The sequence below is a fragment of the Myxine glutinosa genome, chromosome 7 (genome assembly GCF_964187855.1).
Source record: "Myxine glutinosa chromosome 7, kmMyxGlut1.1, whole genome shotgun sequence".
Taxonomy (NCBI): Eukaryota; Metazoa; Chordata; class Myxini; order Myxiniformes; family Myxinidae; genus Myxine; species Myxine glutinosa.
Genome location: NC_136267.1, coordinates 16828092 through 16848263, shown reverse-complemented (window position 1 = coordinate 16848263; position 20172 = coordinate 16828092). Strand labels below are relative to the sequence as shown.

At 46.7% G+C, this 20172-nt stretch overlaps 1 protein-coding gene across 2 annotated transcripts in view; it reads left to right on the top strand.

Annotated features, from left to right (window-relative positions):
* Positions 1-5793, top strand: part of ATP1A3 (ATPase Na+/K+ transporting subunit alpha 3) — a 222081-nt gene extending 216288 nt beyond the window's left edge. For both annotated transcript variants that reach the window (XM_078781318.1, XM_068121870.2), the window contains exons 20-23: positions 719-849; positions 1032-1133; positions 4399-4490; positions 4630-5793. In XM_078781318.1, the coding sequence (XP_078637444.1) occupies positions 719-849; positions 1032-1133; positions 4399-4490; positions 4630-4658 (354 nt within the window). In that variant the 3' untranslated portion in view covers positions 4659-5793. The remainder of the gene's footprint in view (positions 1-718; positions 850-1031; positions 1134-4398; positions 4491-4629) is intronic.
* Positions 5794-20172: the final 14379 nt, after the last annotated feature.

Sequence of the window (20172 nt, the reverse complement as noted above, 5' to 3'; positions counted from 1 at the left end):
TTGTTTATTTGTCTGTTTGTCCGCACAGAATAAATTGGATTTTTTTTCTGCAACCATTGGGCCGATTGAAAGGAAAGTTTCACCATAGGTGCAACTCCAACTAGAATTTTTTAAATGATAATTATGACGTCTAGGTCACGTAGTTTGGCCGCCATCTTGGAAAAAACGAAAAACTTTGCACCTCTATCTCCGAAATCGCTGAATAGAAAAAAATTAAGACATGGCTCATTGTAAAGATCTCTCCATGGGGAATAAAATATGTTAGTCATAGGTGCCTCCATTATGACATCATAATTCGACAAGTGCAAAACTTCATCCGATCAAGATGAAATTTATTGAGCATAATCTAGGAATAAATTGGTTTAGAAAAAAAAATAATGACGTCATCGGTCACGTGGTTCGGCCGCCATGTTTGTTTTAACACAAAAGCCTTAAAAACCACTGAGAATACATCCTGGTGTGGGTTTGCAATCTCTGATTGCTCTTTCTTGTTTATTTTGTAATTGATCAATTCTCATGGAAGGGCTGAAACTTAATCATTCATCCAGACTTGTTATTTGTAATTGTGCATTTTGATACAATAATAGTCTCGATGTGCATGCTTGTTTAAAAAATATATATTTTGAAATTGTCCAACTAGTGCTGTGACAATAACTGCATCTACTTTGGAATTGTCACAACAGCTGTTGCATTTTCTATCTACCTCAATCTGTCTTAGACGTATGAGCAGCGCAAGATCGTTGAGTACACCTGCCATACGGCCTTCTTTGTGAGCATCGTCGTCGTGCAGTGGGCTGATGTGATCATCTGCAAAACCCGTCGAAACTCCATTTTCCAACAAGGAATGAAGTAATGTATATCACAAACATGAAATTACGATTACCGTGTACATATTTATCTTAAATGTTCTGCACCATTTGAATGTACCCTTTGACTGCGTAGTGATTGCCATTGAATGTTTTGATCATAATTTTGGCCATTGGGTAATCAGTTTGTCTGGTTTTACTCATTTTTATTTTTGATGGTGCCAGAAACAAGGTGCTGATCTTTGGCCTGTTTGAAGAGACTGCTCTCGCTGCTTTCCTGTCATATTGCCCTGGCATGGATGTGGCCTTGCGCATGTATCCCCTCAAGTGAGTGTTTTTTTTTTTTAACCGAGCAATCTTTATTTTGTATATGTATATATGTATATTGTTACGGGTATACAGGAGGTTGTTCAGGGGGTTTTGAAAGGTCCCACTCCTGACACAAATGTTACGGTTCTCCTGGTTTTTTCTGCTTTTGGACATTGCCCCTGGATAACTCCAAGGCCGGCATGTCTACTAGACCAACTATTAACTCTGGCCGCATCCTCCCGCCCAAAGTCGATTTACTGTACCGGTGAGCTAAGCGAGGCAAATGGGGACTGGCCCGACAGTTACATGACAGCCGGCCGAGCGAAACCAATGTCACATAACTGCACCTGAGATCAAACTTGGATAACAAATCTGAGCTTGCCAAATGCCTCAGCAGTCTTGTGTGGTCATCAAAACCGACAGAATATGTCAAGACGGTTAAAGAAATGGCCTTTATTGCCCGTAATAAGAAACCAAGGGGAAGTATTTACAATGGCAGGCCAAGCAGGTATTTATTACAGGCAGATGAGACTAGGAAATTGCATGCATGTACAATAATTACAGCATTCATACATTCCCCTTCGCCCTATGCCAACATTCCCGCTCTAAATCCTTATTTGCAATGACTTGACACTTTACAATACATATGCTGGCATCATGCATCCAATAGGAAAGGGAGAGATTGGTGAATGATGGGATGGATGATTGGTAATGACGATGAGCTGGTAAACATTAGATGGGGTAAAGGACGACCCCCTGCACACCTTATCCTCGTTGACTGGCTCCCACGTCCTGACTGAAGCTAGGACTCTCCGAGTTGGCTCCCCTCCTGCACCACACGGCCTCCGTGCATCCCCACGGCCTCGGTGCATCCCCACAGCGTTGACGTTGCTCTCAGCACGTATGGAAATGTGCCTCCTGACCGGGTGCCTGAGGTTTCCTGCCGAGTTAGTGCTGTGTGCTCTTTGTACATATGACTGTATCCTGACAGCACGTTTGAGCTTCATTGATGCGACAGAGTCCAGCAACTGTGCTCTCTGATATGGCAATGTGAAAACAAAGGTGTGCAAGGATGGCAGAAGATATAAGGAAAGCGCAAGAGCGCAAAAGGACGAACCCGAAAGATGCAAGAAAGACCGAATGCTGAAGACTAACTGCGCACGGAACACAACTGGCAAACTTAAGATGATAATGAAAGTAAATAATGTGAGCGGACCGGCAGAGCGAAAGGAATCATCGAAGGACACAGAAGAAGGAAACACGAGAGAAGACGAGACTCGACTCTCATTGTGCGAGTAATATTAATAATCGATCAAGCCCTGAACAAAATCTGAGATTGCTTCTAGTAACAACGCTTTTACCACGCCCTTTCCTCCCTTATTCTCAAATACCCTCTGCCTCTCTAATTCCCACAGTCCCCTCACATCGTTCTCCATATATACTCTCGGTTTTTGCGTCGCCCCTCCCCTTCCCCATGGGTGGGGCCGCTTCCCTGGTGCAATCTGCTTTGAGAGGCACTCATGAAATGTCCGACAGCTGCCTTCAGGGCACTTCTGAGAATCGGTTGCATATGAAATTGCAGCGCGATCTTTTCAGTGCTGCTCATGACATTGTTATGGGGGCTGAGGGAATAATGCCTTCATGGCTGAGGAAAATATTTGGCAGATGGTCCACAAAAAGTAATGTGAAATGATAAAAAATGATTGTTGGGGTTCCTTATTGCACAATTGTAATGCAGATCTTGCAACAGACTTTACAGTTGAACTGAACAATACAACTAAGAAATACAACTAAGAAATAACTGATTAACTATGGGAGAATTTATTTGGAACTCGTATAACCACAACACTGAAGGATTTGTGTGGATTCTCATAACCACTACCAGGAGTACCCAGAGTTGCCGGGGGGTGGAGGGGGTTAGGGAGGAATTTGGGGGTGGAAGGGGTAAGATATACTACATATACATATTTGGGGGGGGGGGGTGGCTTTGACAGGCCCCTCCGTTTTGGGGGAGGGGGGATGAGAAGGAGAATTTTTTTTTACCTGTGCAAAGAGTGCTTCATAATCTGTGTTGCCCAGGTAAAAAAAGGAAAGTGTAATACCCTCTGCCACCATCAACAGGTGGTGCTACATGGTACAATTTACACCGGTCCCCCACATCCCCGCACGAGGCCGCGGCCTCATAACCGATGGTACCCCCAGACAAAGTTGTATTTGTATTTGTCCCTCAAGTAAAGTATGTTTTGTAAAGTAAAGTGTTTACTTTACAAAAGTAAACAGAGTAAGGTGTTTATAACTGTAGTACCCGGTGTTGCTCAAGCGAAAAAGAAACATTAACATATTTGAAATGAGGGCAAATATAATGGAAAAGCAATTGCATCCAAATCAGAATCCATCACAAATGTAAAATCATAATTTTACCTTTTGTTGAATAAATGCTAGTGAATGTGCCGTTCATCATGTTTCTGAGTTAAGTATGATGACTGTCAGGAAGAAGAAGAAGCCTTACTACCAACTTCGTACACTTCTGGAATTGTTTGATTTATTTGTGTTCAAATGTTTGGGAATTGCTTTGTATTAATGTGAATGTGTACTTGTATATAATTACAACTGTCATTAATCAAAAAGGCTTACACGAAAGAGCGTTTTTGTTGTTTTTTGTTTTGTTTTGTTTTTCCCCAAAAAATTATTTTGCCAAATACTCACTGAACCTAATATTTTGCCTAATATAAAACACTCCAAAGCACTCACTGATGAACCTCTGAAAGTTTGATGGAGATCCGTTAAGCCATCTCTGAGAAAAATGGCAACAGACAAAGACCAACCGCTCTCTTGTATAGTAGATGGCTCATGCTGCCTGTCTCACCTTGAAAAACAAAAATGCTCTTCAGAGTAAATAAAAAAAATTTAAAAACTAAAAGCTGCTTCAAATTAATCCAAACCTTCAAAAATGTTCAATCCAAGGATAAATTGAACCTGGGTGGTGTATAGACATATAGAATGTGTATAGACACATTGTGTATAGACACATACACACACAAACAGAATGCTGCCTCAATCGCTACTGAATTTCTTCTTTCTTTGCCTTCAAGAAATGTATTACTTGCTTCCCATTCTTGAGCTTTCACCCAGAGCAAAATAAAAGTCTTCCTTATTTATTTAAATACTGTGGTATTTGTGCCTTTCTTTTATTTATTTTTATTTTCTCCTTGATTATCTTCTTGTCCTGCTGAAAAATCTGATTTTCACATCTTTTTTTTTTCTGTCATCTTGTTCCTACCAGGCCGAGTTGGTGGTTTTGCGCCTTCCCCTACAGTTTGCTCATCTTCTTATACGACGAAATTCGCAAATTTATTTTGCGGAGGAATCCTGGAGGTAAATATCCCGCTTCTTCAATGGCTCCCAGCTCTAAAATCCATAAATGTTCTCAACCAGAACTTTAGTAGTGTTGTTGGGTTCTTTAATACCTGACTGCATTTCTGCCGTTGACTCTTGCGTGATGTTCCCTCTGCAGGCTGGGTGGAGAAGGAGTCATACTATTGAGGTGCAGCTGCACTGCCACTCCTGGTGCACTTCCGTGCCCATTTGGAAGCTTCTGTATAAAAAGAAAATACAGTGCTAGAGAATTATTAAATGTACTCTTTCGAAACATCTGCCTCTGTCCCCATGATTTTGGTTTTGTTCCAGGTTTTGTCAATTGCTGACTTTTTTTCATTCCCAGCCATTCCATGTTGGTTTTTTTTTTGGATTTTTTTTTTTTTTTTTTTTTTTTTTTTTTTTTTTTGCTGGCTGCATTATTTTCACTCTCCATTCCCCCTCCCCCTCCTTTGCCCCCTTTTCCCCTTGTGTGTTCGCTGTAGTTAGTGTTTGAAAGCTAGTACATAACGCATTGTACCCACTTTCTCTAGCCGGAAATCCTAACTGTACCCTGAAACTGGTCCCAAAAACTTATCCTTTACTGAAGTATGGCATGCTGCCCCCACGCTCCTCTGCCATGGTTCTCAATCGTGCTGTAAATTTTCTTGGAAGACACTCGGTGTGCCACCTCTGTTCAGCATGCCACTGCCGTGCTGTCTGTTCTTCCTCCCTGTAACAACACTATTCTCCCCCTTCTCTCCATCGTGGGTTCTTGTTGCTCGAGTCGACCCTTGGGCCAGATTCGATGGTGATGTTTGGATGTGGCTGCAGCTGTTGCTCTTCTGTCCTTTGTCCCATTCTTTTTCCTTTGCATCCATTTTTTTCTCGTTTGTGTTTTCATGCACTTGCTCTACACTCCGTTTGCTATCATTTGAATCTTCCGTGCATTCAGTTCTTATATTTGCTTGACATTGCAACATGCGGTTATCAGCTTAAATGTTTGACGTTTTGACCATGAGTGCTTTGTATATCTTACATACCGACTTTTGGCCCCGACCAAACACCAGCTCACTGGGCAACCTCAGAGCTTAACCTGCCGCCTGTGGCCGGCCACAAGGGATAGAATCTGCAGCCTGTCCCTGATCCCTGCAATGCCCCCTTCCCCACCCCTCCCCTCCAATTTGCTTGCACCATACTTATTGCGGCAGTCTAACCAGCCATACTCTGCTGATGTTTCACTTTTTTGATTTTGAGATTCCCTTGTATTGAACCTGTCTCACTGTCTTCCTTCCATATTTATTAATAAACGTTGCAGCCATCACCTTTATCTGTTTGGTTACTTTAAAGCTTGCTCATTTGAATCTGCGTTGCTTTGACAGAAGTGGAATAGGAACATTTGACTTTAGTCTTTGTTCTTTTTACTGTATTGAAAATCTGAAACTCTGCTTCTGTTTATGATTGCTTTGAGTGCACGTTGCTTTTGAAGTTCACGGAGCCGAGGAAACTGATTTGTCTTATGTAACTTGTAGTTTGTTCCCCGGAACTATCGTTGATCATTCCACCATCTTCTGTGCTGATCGTTTAATTGATTTTGGCTGCCGCATGGTCATGATTTTGTTCCCGTACCTTCTTCTTCTTCCCTTTCTGCTCATCCTTTATCCTCCCTTTTGCAACAGCTGGAAACCTCTAGAAACCCTTTATTGTACTTTCCAAACACCTCACATCGTGTTCCTTTCTGGATCGCAAGCAAACTTGTTCCGTGGCCCAACGTATGTTTCACAATCCTTACTGACGGATTAATTCCTCAAGAATTAAGGATGATTTTGTTTCCCCAAAATTAGGTTGTTTTAGTTCGATTTGTAATATCCCACCACAAGTGATGCTCTCAATGAAGTGTTTATAGACATTTTTGTTCGGAAACAGTTATCCTTAACTGAAATTAGGGGAAACTAAAGTTCGACACAGGGTATTCCACAGATATAACGTATGTACTCGGTAGGGAAAACTAAAATGCAATTTTATTTTTTATTTTTTGTATGGTGTCGAGGCTCGTGTAAGAGCAAACACATTACACACGATAACAGGCACAGACCCATAAAGGGAGGGGGATAGAGGAAAACTTTCAAGCACAACAACAGAAGAGAGCAGGGATGTCGGTAGATCTGTGGAAGGGTGGGGGCGGGCAGGGAAGGGGTACACAGTATAAAACAAATGAACATTACTAGGAATTTCAGGAAAAAGGTTGGAGATTTGGGGTGTATTAACGGGGATAGAAAAGATAAAGGTTTTGGATGGGGAAGATGAGACATGGTGGTGAACAGCTGTTTTTAAGACCTAGAGGGAGGAGTGGGATTGAAGAGTTTGGGAGATTGTTCCAGAGGTGGGAGAAGAGCAATGAAAGAGTGAAGGTGAGCAGAGTCTAGATTTTGGCAGTGTTTCACCAGAAGAGGGTTGCTGGCAGATCTTGTGCGATCTGAAGGAATATTTGGGAGACAGAGCAGGGGGAGCAAGGCTGGAGAGGAGTCTGTAGAAGAAAAAGACCACCAACTTGCCTGTGATGAGGGAGAGAGGCCCTCAGAGATACCGCTTCATCACGGTTGATTCCAATGATTCTGAAAGCTTTGGTTTCAAGAAACTGAAGCCGAGCCAGGTGTGAGGCAGGAGCACCAGCCCACAGGGTGAGCAGTATTCCATTGAGCTGCAGATGAAAGCCTTGTATGTGGTGAGGAGCTCAGAAGTGCCCAGAAAGGTTAAGAGGAATGTTGAGAAAGTAGATGGGAGGGTTGTCCAGATGGTCTTTTCAGAGAGACATAGTGAGAGATTTGTCAGGATTGAAAGACGTGTTCCACTTGTTTGACCAGTTTGTGATTTTGTTCAGGTCTGCAGAGTGAGGAGGCTGCAGACTGCCGATCTGAGGAGTGAGATATGGAGCGGCAGAGAGTGGTCATCAGAAAAGAGATAGGATTCTCCAGAGTTGGAGAGGTCTCACTGGGACTGTGATTTCTGTGACTCACTGGGATTGACACAATCTGTCAATTTCCTGACCTGGATCTCAGCCAATGGAGTATCTTCTCTTCTAGACTTGGTTATGACAAACTTCCCTGCTAATGTCTGCTGCTCTTCTTCTGCTCCAATCGGTTCTTCTGATCATGTGCTTGTCAAAGTGGACATCTCTCTGGCCATTCTCAGAGAGCCTCCTCAGCGTCGACGAGTCTGGCATTTCACTCAGGCCGACTGGCACGGTCTTCAAGCAGCCATCAATCGTCTGGATCGGTCTCCCATCTCCACTGCCTCTGACATCAATTCTTCCTGGGAATTCTTCCAAAGCAAACTGCTCTCTCTCATGCACAGATTTATCCCATCTCGTCTTCAGTTGTCTTACCCTTCCTCCCGTCCATGGTACACTGAATCTTGTGGTGAGGCAGTTGCCCTGAAACAACTTGCCTTTGCCTCTTGGAAGGCTAATCCAACTGAAGGCAATCTCAGTTACTTCCACCAAGCTCAGAACAAGTGTGTGTCTACCCTCAGGAGTGCCAGGAAGCACTATCTCTCCTCACTCAAGAATGAACTCTCAAACCTGTCTCCTTCCTCCAAATCCTGGTGGCGTCTGGTCAAATCCGTTTCTGGTGTTTGTTCTCCCTTCATCCCCTCCCTTACCTCAAATGGCTACACAGTTGATATCGCACGTGACAAAGCTGAATGCCTCAACTCTGTTTGCCTCAAAATCTGGTGTCCCAAACCCATCTCTCTCTGTTCCCACCTTACCCAGTCGAACCCAACTGCTCCTGGACTGTGTCCTTCTCTCCTCACAAGGTGGAGGAGTTTTTGTCTAACCTCGACTGATTCTGCAACTGGACCAGACGGCATCAGCCCACGGGTCCTAAAATCCTGCTCTTCCGCTCTATCTCACCCTCTCTTTTCACCCTCTTTTGCTCAAGGTCATCTGCCAGCATCTTGGAAATCAGCAAACATTACCGCTTTACACAAAAAAGGTGCAAAAACAGATCCTTGCAACTACAGACCAATCAGCCTGCTCCCAATTATCAGCAAAGTCATGGAATCCATCATTGCTTTGGATATCAAATCTTTCCTCTTCTCCAATGGCTTGATCTCTGATCATCAATTTGGTTTCAGACCAGGTCACTCTTCTCTAGACATGCTGCTTCTGCTGCCTCAATGGATGGAGGTCCTCAATGCCAAACAGGAAATCAGAGCTGTCTCCCTTGACATATCACGTGTCTTCGATACGGTCTGGCACAAAGCTCTGCTAACCAAACTCTCCTCCTATGGTATCCATGGAAATCTCCATGCATAGCTTGCGGACTTCCACTCTGGCCATAGTCAACGTGTGGCCCTGAATGGATTTCTCTCATCTCCCCTTCCTGTTCAGGCTGGAGTTCCCCAAGGCAGTGTTCTGGGCCCTGTGCTTTTTCTGGTCTTTATCAATGATCTCTCCGACTCTGGAAAAGCCTCTATCTCTTTGCTGATGACTCCACTCTCTGCCGCTCCATTCCTCTTCCCTCAGATCGGCAGTCTGCAGCCTCCTCACTCTGAAGACCTGGACAAAATCAGACTGGTCAAACAAGTGGAACATGTCTTTCAATCCTGACAAATCTCACACTCTTACTACGTCTCTCCGAAAAGATCGACTGGACAACCCTCCCATCTACTTTCTCAACAATCCTCTCCAAGAAGTTCTGTCGCTCAAGCTTTTGGGTCTCACTATCTGCCATGATCTTTCTTGGGAAAACCACATTTCCAAGCTGGCCTCCAAAGCCAGTCGCCGACTGGGCATCCTCCGTCGTGCGAAGTCCTTCTTAGGCACACCTGAGCTCCTCACCACATACAAGGCTTTCATCCGCAGCTCAATGGAATACTGTTCTCCCCTATGGGCCGGTGCTCCTGCCTCACACCTAGCTCGGCTTCACGCTGTTGAAACCAAAGCTTTCAGAATCATTGGAATCTCCCGCGATGAAGCTATCTCTGAGGGCCTTGCACTTACTCACCACAGGCAGGTAGGTGGTCTTTCTGTCTTCTACCGACTCTTCTCCGGCCTTGCTCCCCCAGCTCTCTGCTCTGTCCCCCAAATATTCCCACAGGTCGCACAAGATCTGCCGGCAACCCTCTGATGGTTAAACTGCCGAAATCTCGGCTCTCTGCTCACCTTCACTCTTTCATTCCTCTTTTCTCCCGCCTCTGGAACAAACTCCCACACTCCCTTCAATCCCACCCCTCCCTCCAGGTCTTTAAAACAGCTGTTCACCACCATCTCTTATCTTCCCCCATCCAAAACCTTGATCTTTTCTACCCCCGCTAATTCACCCCAGATCCACCTTGTTTGAAATTCCAGCTTCTTTCCTAGAGGTCCTGGCAGTGTCCATATGTTTTATACCTCTCCTACCCCCCCTTCCTATGCCTCCCCCGCCAAAGCCCTCTCCCTCCCACAGATCTCTCGATGTCTCCATGTCTATCCGTCCCTGCTCTCAAATGTTTGTGTCCTTCCCCCTCTCTCCCCATCTTGTCTACCGCTCCCAATGTTATATGTTTTATGTGTCGGTTTGTTTTTCTGTGTGATTAATGTTCGTTCTTTCACGAGCCTCGATCTTGTATATATAAATAAATAAAAAAGTCATTGATGAAGACCAGAAAAAGCACAGGGCCCAGAACACTGCCTTGGGGCACTCCAGCCTGAACAGGAAGAGGAGATGAGAGCCATTCAGCGCCACACATACGACCAGAGAGGAAGTCAGCAAGCCATGCGTGGAGGTTCCCATTGATACCATAAGAGGAGACCTTGGTGAGCAGGGTGGGGTGCCAGACTGTATGGAAGGCACGAGATATGTCCAGTGAGACAGCTCTGATTTCCTGTTTGGCATTGAGGACCTCCATCCATTGTTGAGACGGCAGAAGCAACATGTCCAGAGTAGAATAACCTCGTCTGAATCAAAATTAATGATCAGAGATGAAGCCATTGGAGAAGAGCAAGGATTTGATGTCAGAAGCAATGATGGAGTCCATGACTTTGCTGAGTGGGAGCAGGCTGATTGGTCTGCAGTTGCAAGAAACCTTTTTTTTTTTTTTCGGTAAGATTATGCCGATTCACTGATTTGATATCTTTGCAATCGTGATTTAACCTTATTTTGATATATTAATACCATCGTATTAATTTGTAATTGGAATGATGCTGTTTGGAATAAATATAGATATTTTAATTGAAAGCAGAATGAGGGAATGACGTAAGTTTTTCCATCCATGACATTAGCGGATTTTCCCCATTTGCAGTTTCGCCATTGACAGCGTATAGAACGAGAAACATTCAGCTGCAGTAAGTCGTTTTTATTTCATGCCCCCCCCCCCCCCCCCCAAGTCCTTCACGAACCTGCTGTTGTCAATGCCTGATGTTTGACTGAAGGGTCACAGGAATGTGGATTTTATTGGTTCATGGTTTGGCAGAAAGCGAAGGGTACGGGAGCAGAAAAAGCAGAGCATGAAAGTTAGAAGGCTGCAAAGAAAGAGGTAGCAAAGGTGCAGGAGGCATGTAGGAAAATGTTCGGAGAACGCTTGGATTCGGAAGAGGGTCAGAAAGCAGTATTCAGGATTGCAAAGCAGATAGCGAAAGAGAGGTGTGATGTGATGGGGGTGAGCTGCTTGAAGGATGAAGTGGGACAAATCGTTGTCGACCCAGATGGAATTAAAGGAAGATGGAAAAGATATATGGAAATGCTGTTGAATACAGAGAATGAATGGGATGGCAACATAGAGAGTAACCTAGTTTTAGGACCGGCAGAGAAGATAACTGAGAAGGAAGTTGAGGAAGTGGTAAAAGCAATGAAGGGTAGAAAAGCGGGAGGGCCGACGGGGATTGTGGGAGATATGTTGAAGGCAGCAGGAAGTTGGGGTGTGAAGAGAATGACAGAGATCTGTAATCTGGTGGTGAAAGAAGGCCGCATTCCAGTGGATTGGGAACTGAGTACCCTCGTCCCTCTATACAAGGGGAAAGGTGACCCTCTGGAGTGTGGCTCGTACCGAGCGATAGTTATTCGAGCATGGAATGAAGGTATTGGAAAGGGTGTTGGAGAGGAGGATAAGGAAGAAGGTGAAGATCGACGAAATGCAGTTTGGATTTATGCCAGGAAGAGGAACGACAGATGCGCTTTTCATTGTGAGGCAGTTGCAGGAGAAGTACATGGAGAAGAGGAAGAAGTTGTTTCTTGGGTTTGTTGGTCTGGAGAAAGCATTCGATCGGGTTCCACGCAAAGTATTGACATGGGCATTGAGGAAGTTAGGAGTGGAGGAATGGTTGATCAGAGTAGTGATGGCAATGTACAAAAGAGCGCGCACAGCTGTAAGGACGAAGGATGGGAACAGTGGTGAGTTTGAGGTGAAGGTGGGAGTGCATCAGGGGTCGGTACTAAGTCCACTACTATTTGTAGCTGTGATGGAGGTTCTGGCTCAGAACGTAAAGGAGGGTTTACCATGGGAGTTGTATGCCGATGATCTGGTGTTGATTGGGGAAAGTATGGATGGACTGAAGGAAAAGATGAACAAGTGGAAGGAATGTATGGAGACAAAAGGTCTGAAGGTGAATATCGGAAAGACGAAGGTGATGGCAAGTGGTAAAGCATGTGGTGAGGTGGAAAGAACTGGGAAGTGGCCATGTGCTGTGTGCAGGAAGGGTGTCGGAGTGAACTCCATTCAATGTTCAATGTGCGCTGAGTGGGTTCATCAAAAATGTAGTGGTCTGAGACGGTCATGAACCGGTGTGGCAGCTACATTCAAGTGTAAGGTGTGCACAGAGGGAGCTGCAGATGGAGGAAATGTTGAGTTGGATCTTGGAGACGGCGTGAAGCTGGAAGGTGTGAAAACATTTTGCTACCTCGGAGACATGCTGAATGGAGAAGGTGGATCAGACTCGGCAACGGTTGCTGGAGTGAGATGTGCATGGAAGAAGTTCCGGGAACTGAGTGGCGTGCTGATGAGGAGGGGGGTGTCGTTGAAGCTGAAGGGAAAGGTGTATGCTGCATGTGTGAGAAGTGTTGTGATTTATGGGAGCGAGACATGGGTAATGAACGTAGAGCAGCAAAGAAGGTTGGAAAGGGTGGAAATGCGAATGGTTCGGTGGATGTGCGGAGTATCTTTGAGAGAGAGGAAGACAAATGATGAATTGCGGAAGATGATGGGAATAGACCCTGTGATTGATGCTGTGAAGAAGAACAGGTTGAGATGGTTTGGTCATGTGTTGAGGAAGGATGAAAGTGACTGGTTGAGAAGAGTGATGGAAATGAATGTCGAAGGAAGTAGAGGACGGGGAAGACCGAGAAAGACTTGGCTAAAGATGGTGGAAGAAGAAATGCGGGCAAGGGGGTTAACAAGGAGAGATGCAGAAAATAGGGCAAAATGGAGAAGATTGTCATGGGGACAGCAAAGCTAACCCCCGTTCTAGCAGGGAAAATGGCCTTAAAATGCATGTTGTTGTTGTTGTTGTTGTATGGTTTGGCATTCACCCTTTCTGCATTGTTGTCCCCTGTCGCACCGCGGAGCGAAAGGGGGACTATGGTTTTCTCCTCTGTGCGTGCGTAAGCGAAGGACCGAATTCTAATTTGGTGTGTGGGTGCAACACGTCAAAATCCAAGATGGCCGCCGCCATGTATGTCTGACGCCATGTATGTCTGAACGTTGTGAGCGGAATATCTTTGAAAATAAGCGAAGTACCAACTTCTAATCTGGCGTGTGGGTGTATCTCGGCATAAGGAAGAAAGCTATTGAAAATTGGATCGCCACGTCAAAATCCAAGATGGCCGCCTTGCGTCTTCCACTTTGTCAACTCACATCACTTCAACGACGGGGGACCTAGGCGTAACGCTTGTTTGCTTTTGACTTCCCACCTGTATGTGGCGTGGGTACTTCACTAATAAACAATAAATCATATAAAATTAAACGCGGTATCATTTTCTGGATAAAAAAAATTCCCCATTTTTCAGGCCTACCCTTCTGAAATTAATCATAGTGTGGCGGACACAAAAGCCCACTGGCGTGGTGACATCATTCCACGCACCAAGTGGGCGGTGGCCACGCCCGAGGGGTAGGCGTGGCCTCATGATATACACCGGGCGACCAGCCCGGAGGAGTTCAGTGTTACAGTGTAGTCTTACAATAAAGACGTTTATATGTTACCGCTTGTCCGCTTCCTCCTTGCTCACAAGCAGCGCGCGTAACGCCGCGCTTTACTGGCACCTCCGCACGCTCTTCGAACGCCTGGGCCAGCATGGCCTGATTGTGAACCCCGCAAAGTGCCGGTTCGGCGCCGCCACAATCGATTTTCTGGGGCACCGTGTCACCAGGCACGGAGCCGTCCCCCTGCCGGCCAAGGTGGAGGCGGTGAAGGGGTTTCCGCGCCCCCGCACGATCAGAGGGCTGCAGGAGTTCCTGGGCATGGTGAACTTTTACCATCGGTTCCTGCCCCGTATCGCCCAGCTCCTGCGCCCCCTGCACGAAGCTCTCCGAGGTAAGCCGGGCAAAGGCGACGTTACCTGGACCGAGCAGATGGACACGGCGTTCACGGGCGCGAAGCTCGCCTTGGCTAACGCCACCATGCTCGCGCACCCGGCGCCCGATGCACCGATCGCCCTCACCACCGATGCCTCGGACTACGCGGTGGGCGCGGTGCACGAGCAATGGGTGCGTGGAGCTTGGCAACCGCTGGCGTTCTTTAGCCGGCAGCTTCGCCCGCCCGAACGCCGTTACAGTACCTTCGACCGCGAGTTGCTCGGACTTCACTTGGCGGTCAGGCACTTCCGCCATCTGCTCGAGGGCCGGGCGTTCACTGCCTTCGTCGACCACAAGCCGCTGATCTTCGCGATGGGCAAGGTCACCGAGCCGTGGTCGGCCCGGCAGCAGCGTCACCTCTCGGCCGTGTCCGAGTACACGACGGACATCCAGCACGTCGCGGGGAAGGACAACCCGGTTGCGGATTGCCTTTCCCGGGCCGTCGCCCACGCAGTCCACCTCGGCATCGACTATGCCCGGATGGCAGCGGACCAGGCCGCTGACCCCGACGTCCAGGCCTTGCGGACCGCCGTCACGGGCCACCGCGTCACCGAGGTGCCGTTCGACGGCGCGGGCGCAGCCCTCTTGTGCGACGTCTCCCTCGGGCGTCCTCGCCCCATTGTGCCCGCGGGCTGGCAGCGCCAGGTGTTTGACGCCATCCACGGCCTGTCCCACCCGGGCGCGAGGGCCTCCCAAAGGCTGATCGCCGACAAGTTCGTCTGGCATGGCCTCCGGAAGGCCGTCCGCGGCTGGGCCAGGACATGCCTCGCGTGCCAGCGCGCCAAGGTGCACCGGCACACCCAGGCCCCGTTGGCCCCGTTCACGGTGCCGGAACGCCGGTTTGACCACGTCCACGTGGACCTGGTGGGACCTCTGCCCCCCTCGCGGGGTTTCACCCACGTCCTCACCATGGTGGACCGCACCACCCGGTGGCCGGAGGCCGTGCCCTTGGCGTCGACAACGGCGGCCGATGTCGCGCAGGCTTTCATCGCCACCTGGGTCGCCCGGTTCGGCGCCCCCTCAGACATCTCATCCGACCGCGGCCCCCAGTTCACCTCGGAGCTCTGGGGGGCGGTTGCGCAGGGGCTCGGGGTCCGGCTGCACCGAACCACGGCCTACCACCCCCAGGCTAACGGCCTGTGTGAGCGATTTCACCGCTCATTGAAGGCCGCGCTCCGGGCCACCCTCCGCGACGGCGGCTGGGTCGACAGGCTCCCCTGGGTCCTGCTGGGCCTCCGGACGGCGCCCAAGGAGGACCTGCGCGCATCCGCGGCGGAGTTGGTCTTCGGGCAACCGCTGCGGGTGCCGGGCGAGTTCCTCCCCGACTCCACGGCACCATGGTCCGCGGCACAGCAGCGCTCCGCTCTGCAAGAGACCGCCCAGAGGTTCGCCCCGGTGCCCACGGCATGCCACGGGCACCCACCGACGCACGTCGCCCCGGAGCTTCGCACGGCGGAGTACGTCTTCGTCCGCCACGATGCCCATCGGACACCACTGCGGCCCCCGTACGACGGGCCTTTCCGCGTGCTGGAGACCGGGGCGAAGCACTTCACCCTGGACATCGGCGGTACTCCTGACCGCGTTTCGGTAGACCGCCTCAAGCCGGCCCACCTCGATGTGGACCATCCACCGCCAGTGGCCCGACCCCCACGTCGGGGCCGCCCTCCTGCGGGCGGACCCCCGGCACCGCCCAGCCCCGCCGCCACGGCGCCCCCCGGTCCTGCACCCATCCCAGGGGCAGCCAGGGGCATCCCACCTGGTATCCCTGCACCCCAGACGCCGCCGATCGCCAGGGGGCGCTTCGGCCGGGTCATTGGTCTGCCCCACAAACTGGCCCTCCAGGTGCGCGGGAATTCTGGGGGGGCGCGTGTGGCGGACACAAAAGCCCACTGGCGTGGTGACATCATTCCACGCACCAAGTGGGCGGTGGCCACGCCCGAGGGGTAGGCGTGGCCTCATGATATACACCGGGCGACCAGCCCGGAGGAGTTCAGTGTTACAGTGTAGTCTTACAATAAAGACGTTTATATGTTACCGCTTGTCCGCTTCCTCCTTGCTCACAAGCAGCGCGCGTAACGCCGCGCTTTAATAGTACCTTAAATTGAGGTTGTTACGTGATGAGAAGAAGCCGATTCGATTTTGGTTCAGGTCCAGATGCAGAAACCTCGGTGGGATACAAAACGTAAACTGTTCAGCCAGGTGGAGGTATGCGCTCTACCGTGTCCCGTTCCTAGTTGTACAACTCTCCTTCCCCATTCCATCTCCAAGAGCTGCGTGACGTCATCGAAAGGGAGTATTCAGTTTTCACACCGTTTGTTTGTTTGTCTGGGCGATATTTCCGCCATCCTTAGAGCTTGGAAGCTGAAATTTGGGCACAATTGTGAGCACGTGCTTTGGCAAAAACTATTTTTGATCAATTCATTAATTGATTAGTTACTTATTACCTTCGCAAAAGCGGAAGGTTATGTTTTGATCGCTGTGTATTTATTTGTATGTCTGTGTGTGTGTGTGTATGTTATTCGCATAACTCAAAAAGTATTCAACCGAATTGCATGAAATTTGGTGGGATGATTGGTTATTATACGGGACACATTTGATTAGATTTTGGAATCGATCGGGTCAAAGGTCAAGGTCAAGGTCACGAAAAGGTCAAAATGAACAATTCTTATCCGATTTGCATGAAATCAGCACCAAACTGTTCACTGTTCTGTTCCCTACACTCCCATGCCAAGTACAGAACAGTAGCTGCGGCGAAGGTATGCGCTCTACCGAGTGCCCGTTCTAGTTGATTTATGAAGTACTTCTTTTCTTTCTCATCTGAGCAATATATTGGGCACCTTTTGAGCTCTGAAGCTGATATTCGGACACTACAATGACCAAGTGATTTGGCTATAAACGATATTTTTGATTTAGTGATTAATCTTTTTTTTTGGGGGGGGATAATTTTCAAAAATTTACAGCTTCGGATGAAATACTGGTGGTTGAGGAATGCTATTGGCCAATTGATTAAGAAATTATTTTACGATTACGGTTTATTGATTTTTAATTATGCAATCGATCAATTATTGTACACCTCTCCCACCCAATACCGTCTCGATGTGCTTTGTCACGCGTTTTATGTTGGGAATGGCACACACTGAAGGACATGTTATTTATTTATTTGGCATCTGGGCGGTGTACTTTGAATGTATCTTTACTTGTTTTTGTTTTTCTCCACCCCGGTCTCGATTTCGGTCTTTTTACTAAACGTGTGATCAAAGAAAGAATGCAGTTTTGCAGGAAGTGTGGGCTCACTGCCAGTAACCTCGTCTGAACCTTCCACTGCCTGCCCACCCCATTAAGCTTGTATATGGAGGGAGGGGTGGGTGGATGGCAAATAACTCGGAAAAGTTTTCTAAAACCTCTTCTGGGAGAGAAGTTGTTTGAAAGTTTCAACACTTCCTCAGGATTCTCGTGGCATGGTAATGAAAGCTCCAGCAGATGACTTGCATGATAAAAGAAGCTTATTTGATGAGAATGTTTTCTTCTGTCTTGTTTTTTTTTGTGTAATGTCGTGAAAATTTATTTTGAAGAATGAAAAACTACCCACTCCGAATGAATGATTTCACAGGCAAAGTCTAAATACCAGTGTGTTTTTTAAAATGTCGAGGGACATCAACAACACCAGATTCATCCAAAGGTACCTGTTTATGGTTTCTGATATCAATGACTTTACATACACACGCACGCACACACACATTATTTATATATATATATATATATATATATATATATATATATATATATATATATATATATATATATATGTACACACACACACACACAACTCATCCATCTAATGATAATAGCCGGCGAAGCCGGTGTGGTGAATGAACGCGTACGTATTATGTTGAAAAGCCAGATTTTGCTGGATCCTTTGAGAATTTCGAAGCTTTGACGTACCAAATCGCTCAATGGAGGCCGCCATCTTGCGGATGCGGAAGTATGCATAACAAATTGCGAAAAAGTTCAATAGGAGTTTATTTCACCTGTATTTGTTTGATTCACAATCTAATGCACCTCTAATTTGTAATTAAAATACTTTAAGACCAACCTCGTTCCCCGGGCCCGCACTGACCCAGGTTATCTTCAACGAAAATCGTCACCAATTACCGGAACCAATGAGATTCGAGCATTTGAAAAAATATTTCAAAATTACCACATTTCGGAGGCTGAAAACGGCGTCAAATATTCTAAAATTGACGAACAATTATTTTTTAGAAATCTCGCGGCCGTAGGGTATCGTTTTTCACGGCCGGAAATATCCGAAGTTGAGACGGAATTCACCGAATTAATCAAGAAGTAAATTTTATAAATTTTAATCTCATCCAGAATGCAAATGGTGTCATTTTCGGTCAGTGTTGCCACTCGGGTTTTTCGAATTTCACCAATCCGGTGCTTAAATTTCACCAAATTGAAGTAGATTTCACCAAATCCCAAGTTTTCATTGGATATCGACTGCTAAATGATAAACAAACTTGTAAATATTGTTTACGATGCAAACTTTATTGACAAATGAACTGTCGAACAAACTTTTTTTAACGAAAAGAGTTGCGTCGAGTTCGCAAAACGGCCTCATCATTTGCCATGGTCTGACGTCACCGGCCCTTCCCTCCAATCAGTGCGCAGCTTGTTGGTCGGTCTTTTCGCCCTCCGCACCGATTGGCCGAATGTTTGAGCCTCCCTCACTGATTGGCCGAGGTGTCATTGGTCGCACTTCGATTGTCGGTGGCCAATCAGTGTGGCCCGGTTCTTGTACGCCCCTCCCCCTTGTCAATCAAAGGTCCTCCTGGGCGTGGCTATTGCTTGCCTTGCACGATGTTTGCCTGTCATGGTGTTGTACTGGTGTTGTGGCTGACTGCGGTGCCCCGAACTGGCTTCCTGTTGGTTCTTAACTACTTAACATGCCCCGCCTCTCGTGGCAGGGAGTATTGTTGATATTTCACCAGATTTCGGCCAATTTCGATTTCTTCCACCAGATCACCAGACTCGGATCGATTTCACCCAATTGGGTGAAATTTCACCAAGAGTAGCAACGAAGTTTTCGGTCTGAATTTGCGAAATTTTGTGAGCTGACCAATCAGCGATCAGCTTAGGTCAGCCAATCAGCGCCAGTAGGTGATAAATGTTGCTTCTGGGACACCTCCGTTTAACATGGGAAATCCCTATCTAATGTCATTTACCCCCATGTCTTTTTCAAAAATCATAAACACCTCTATTTCTCCCTCTATGAACCTATAATCCTTCTCACCTTATGAACCTATAATCCTCGCCTGATGAACCTATAATCCTTCTCACCTTATGAACCTATAATCCTTCTCACCTTATGAACCTATGATTTTCTTCCTTTATGAACCTATAATCCTTCTAGCCTTATGAACCTATGATCCTTCTCACTTACATGTAATTTTTACCCTATTCCCCCCACTAGCCCCTTAATGTAGTTCCTTAGACCACTCTACTAATGAGCCTATAAATATATTATCTCTTTCTAACTTTTTAAAGAGTTCCATTCTCCTATAGAACTCATCCCCATCAAGTATATTTATAAAGTATACAGGTTCCTTAACCTTTTGTTGTGAAAGTATAAAGTGGTATGTTTCACGGAGGGTTCTTGTTTGACCTCCTCCTCTCCCACATACCATTTTAAAATTATAATATTTATTATCCGATTGATAACCATTAAAGTTCTCACTCCACTCTAATATATTTTTCTTCCCGCCCTCCATTACCCCCACTTAACAAATGAATACGTTTATCCGTCTTGAGAACCTTCTGACCAGTGATTCTCTCAACCTCTTGAATCTGATATTTTTCACATTCGTTGTGTTTTCCATTTATATACCAAGGTTGATTACACCTCCACTCTTTAGTCTGGTTGATACTTGGTTCTATCATTTATATAATAGAAAAAAGGTGGTGGTAGCCCGTTAAAATCCCTAACCCCCCTTTTTAACTTATCACTTATATATATCTTATCACTTATATATCTTATCACTTATATATCTTATCACTTATATATATCTTATCACTTATATATCTTATCACTTATATATCTTATCACTTATATATCTTATCACTTATATATCTTATCACTTATATATCTTATCACTTA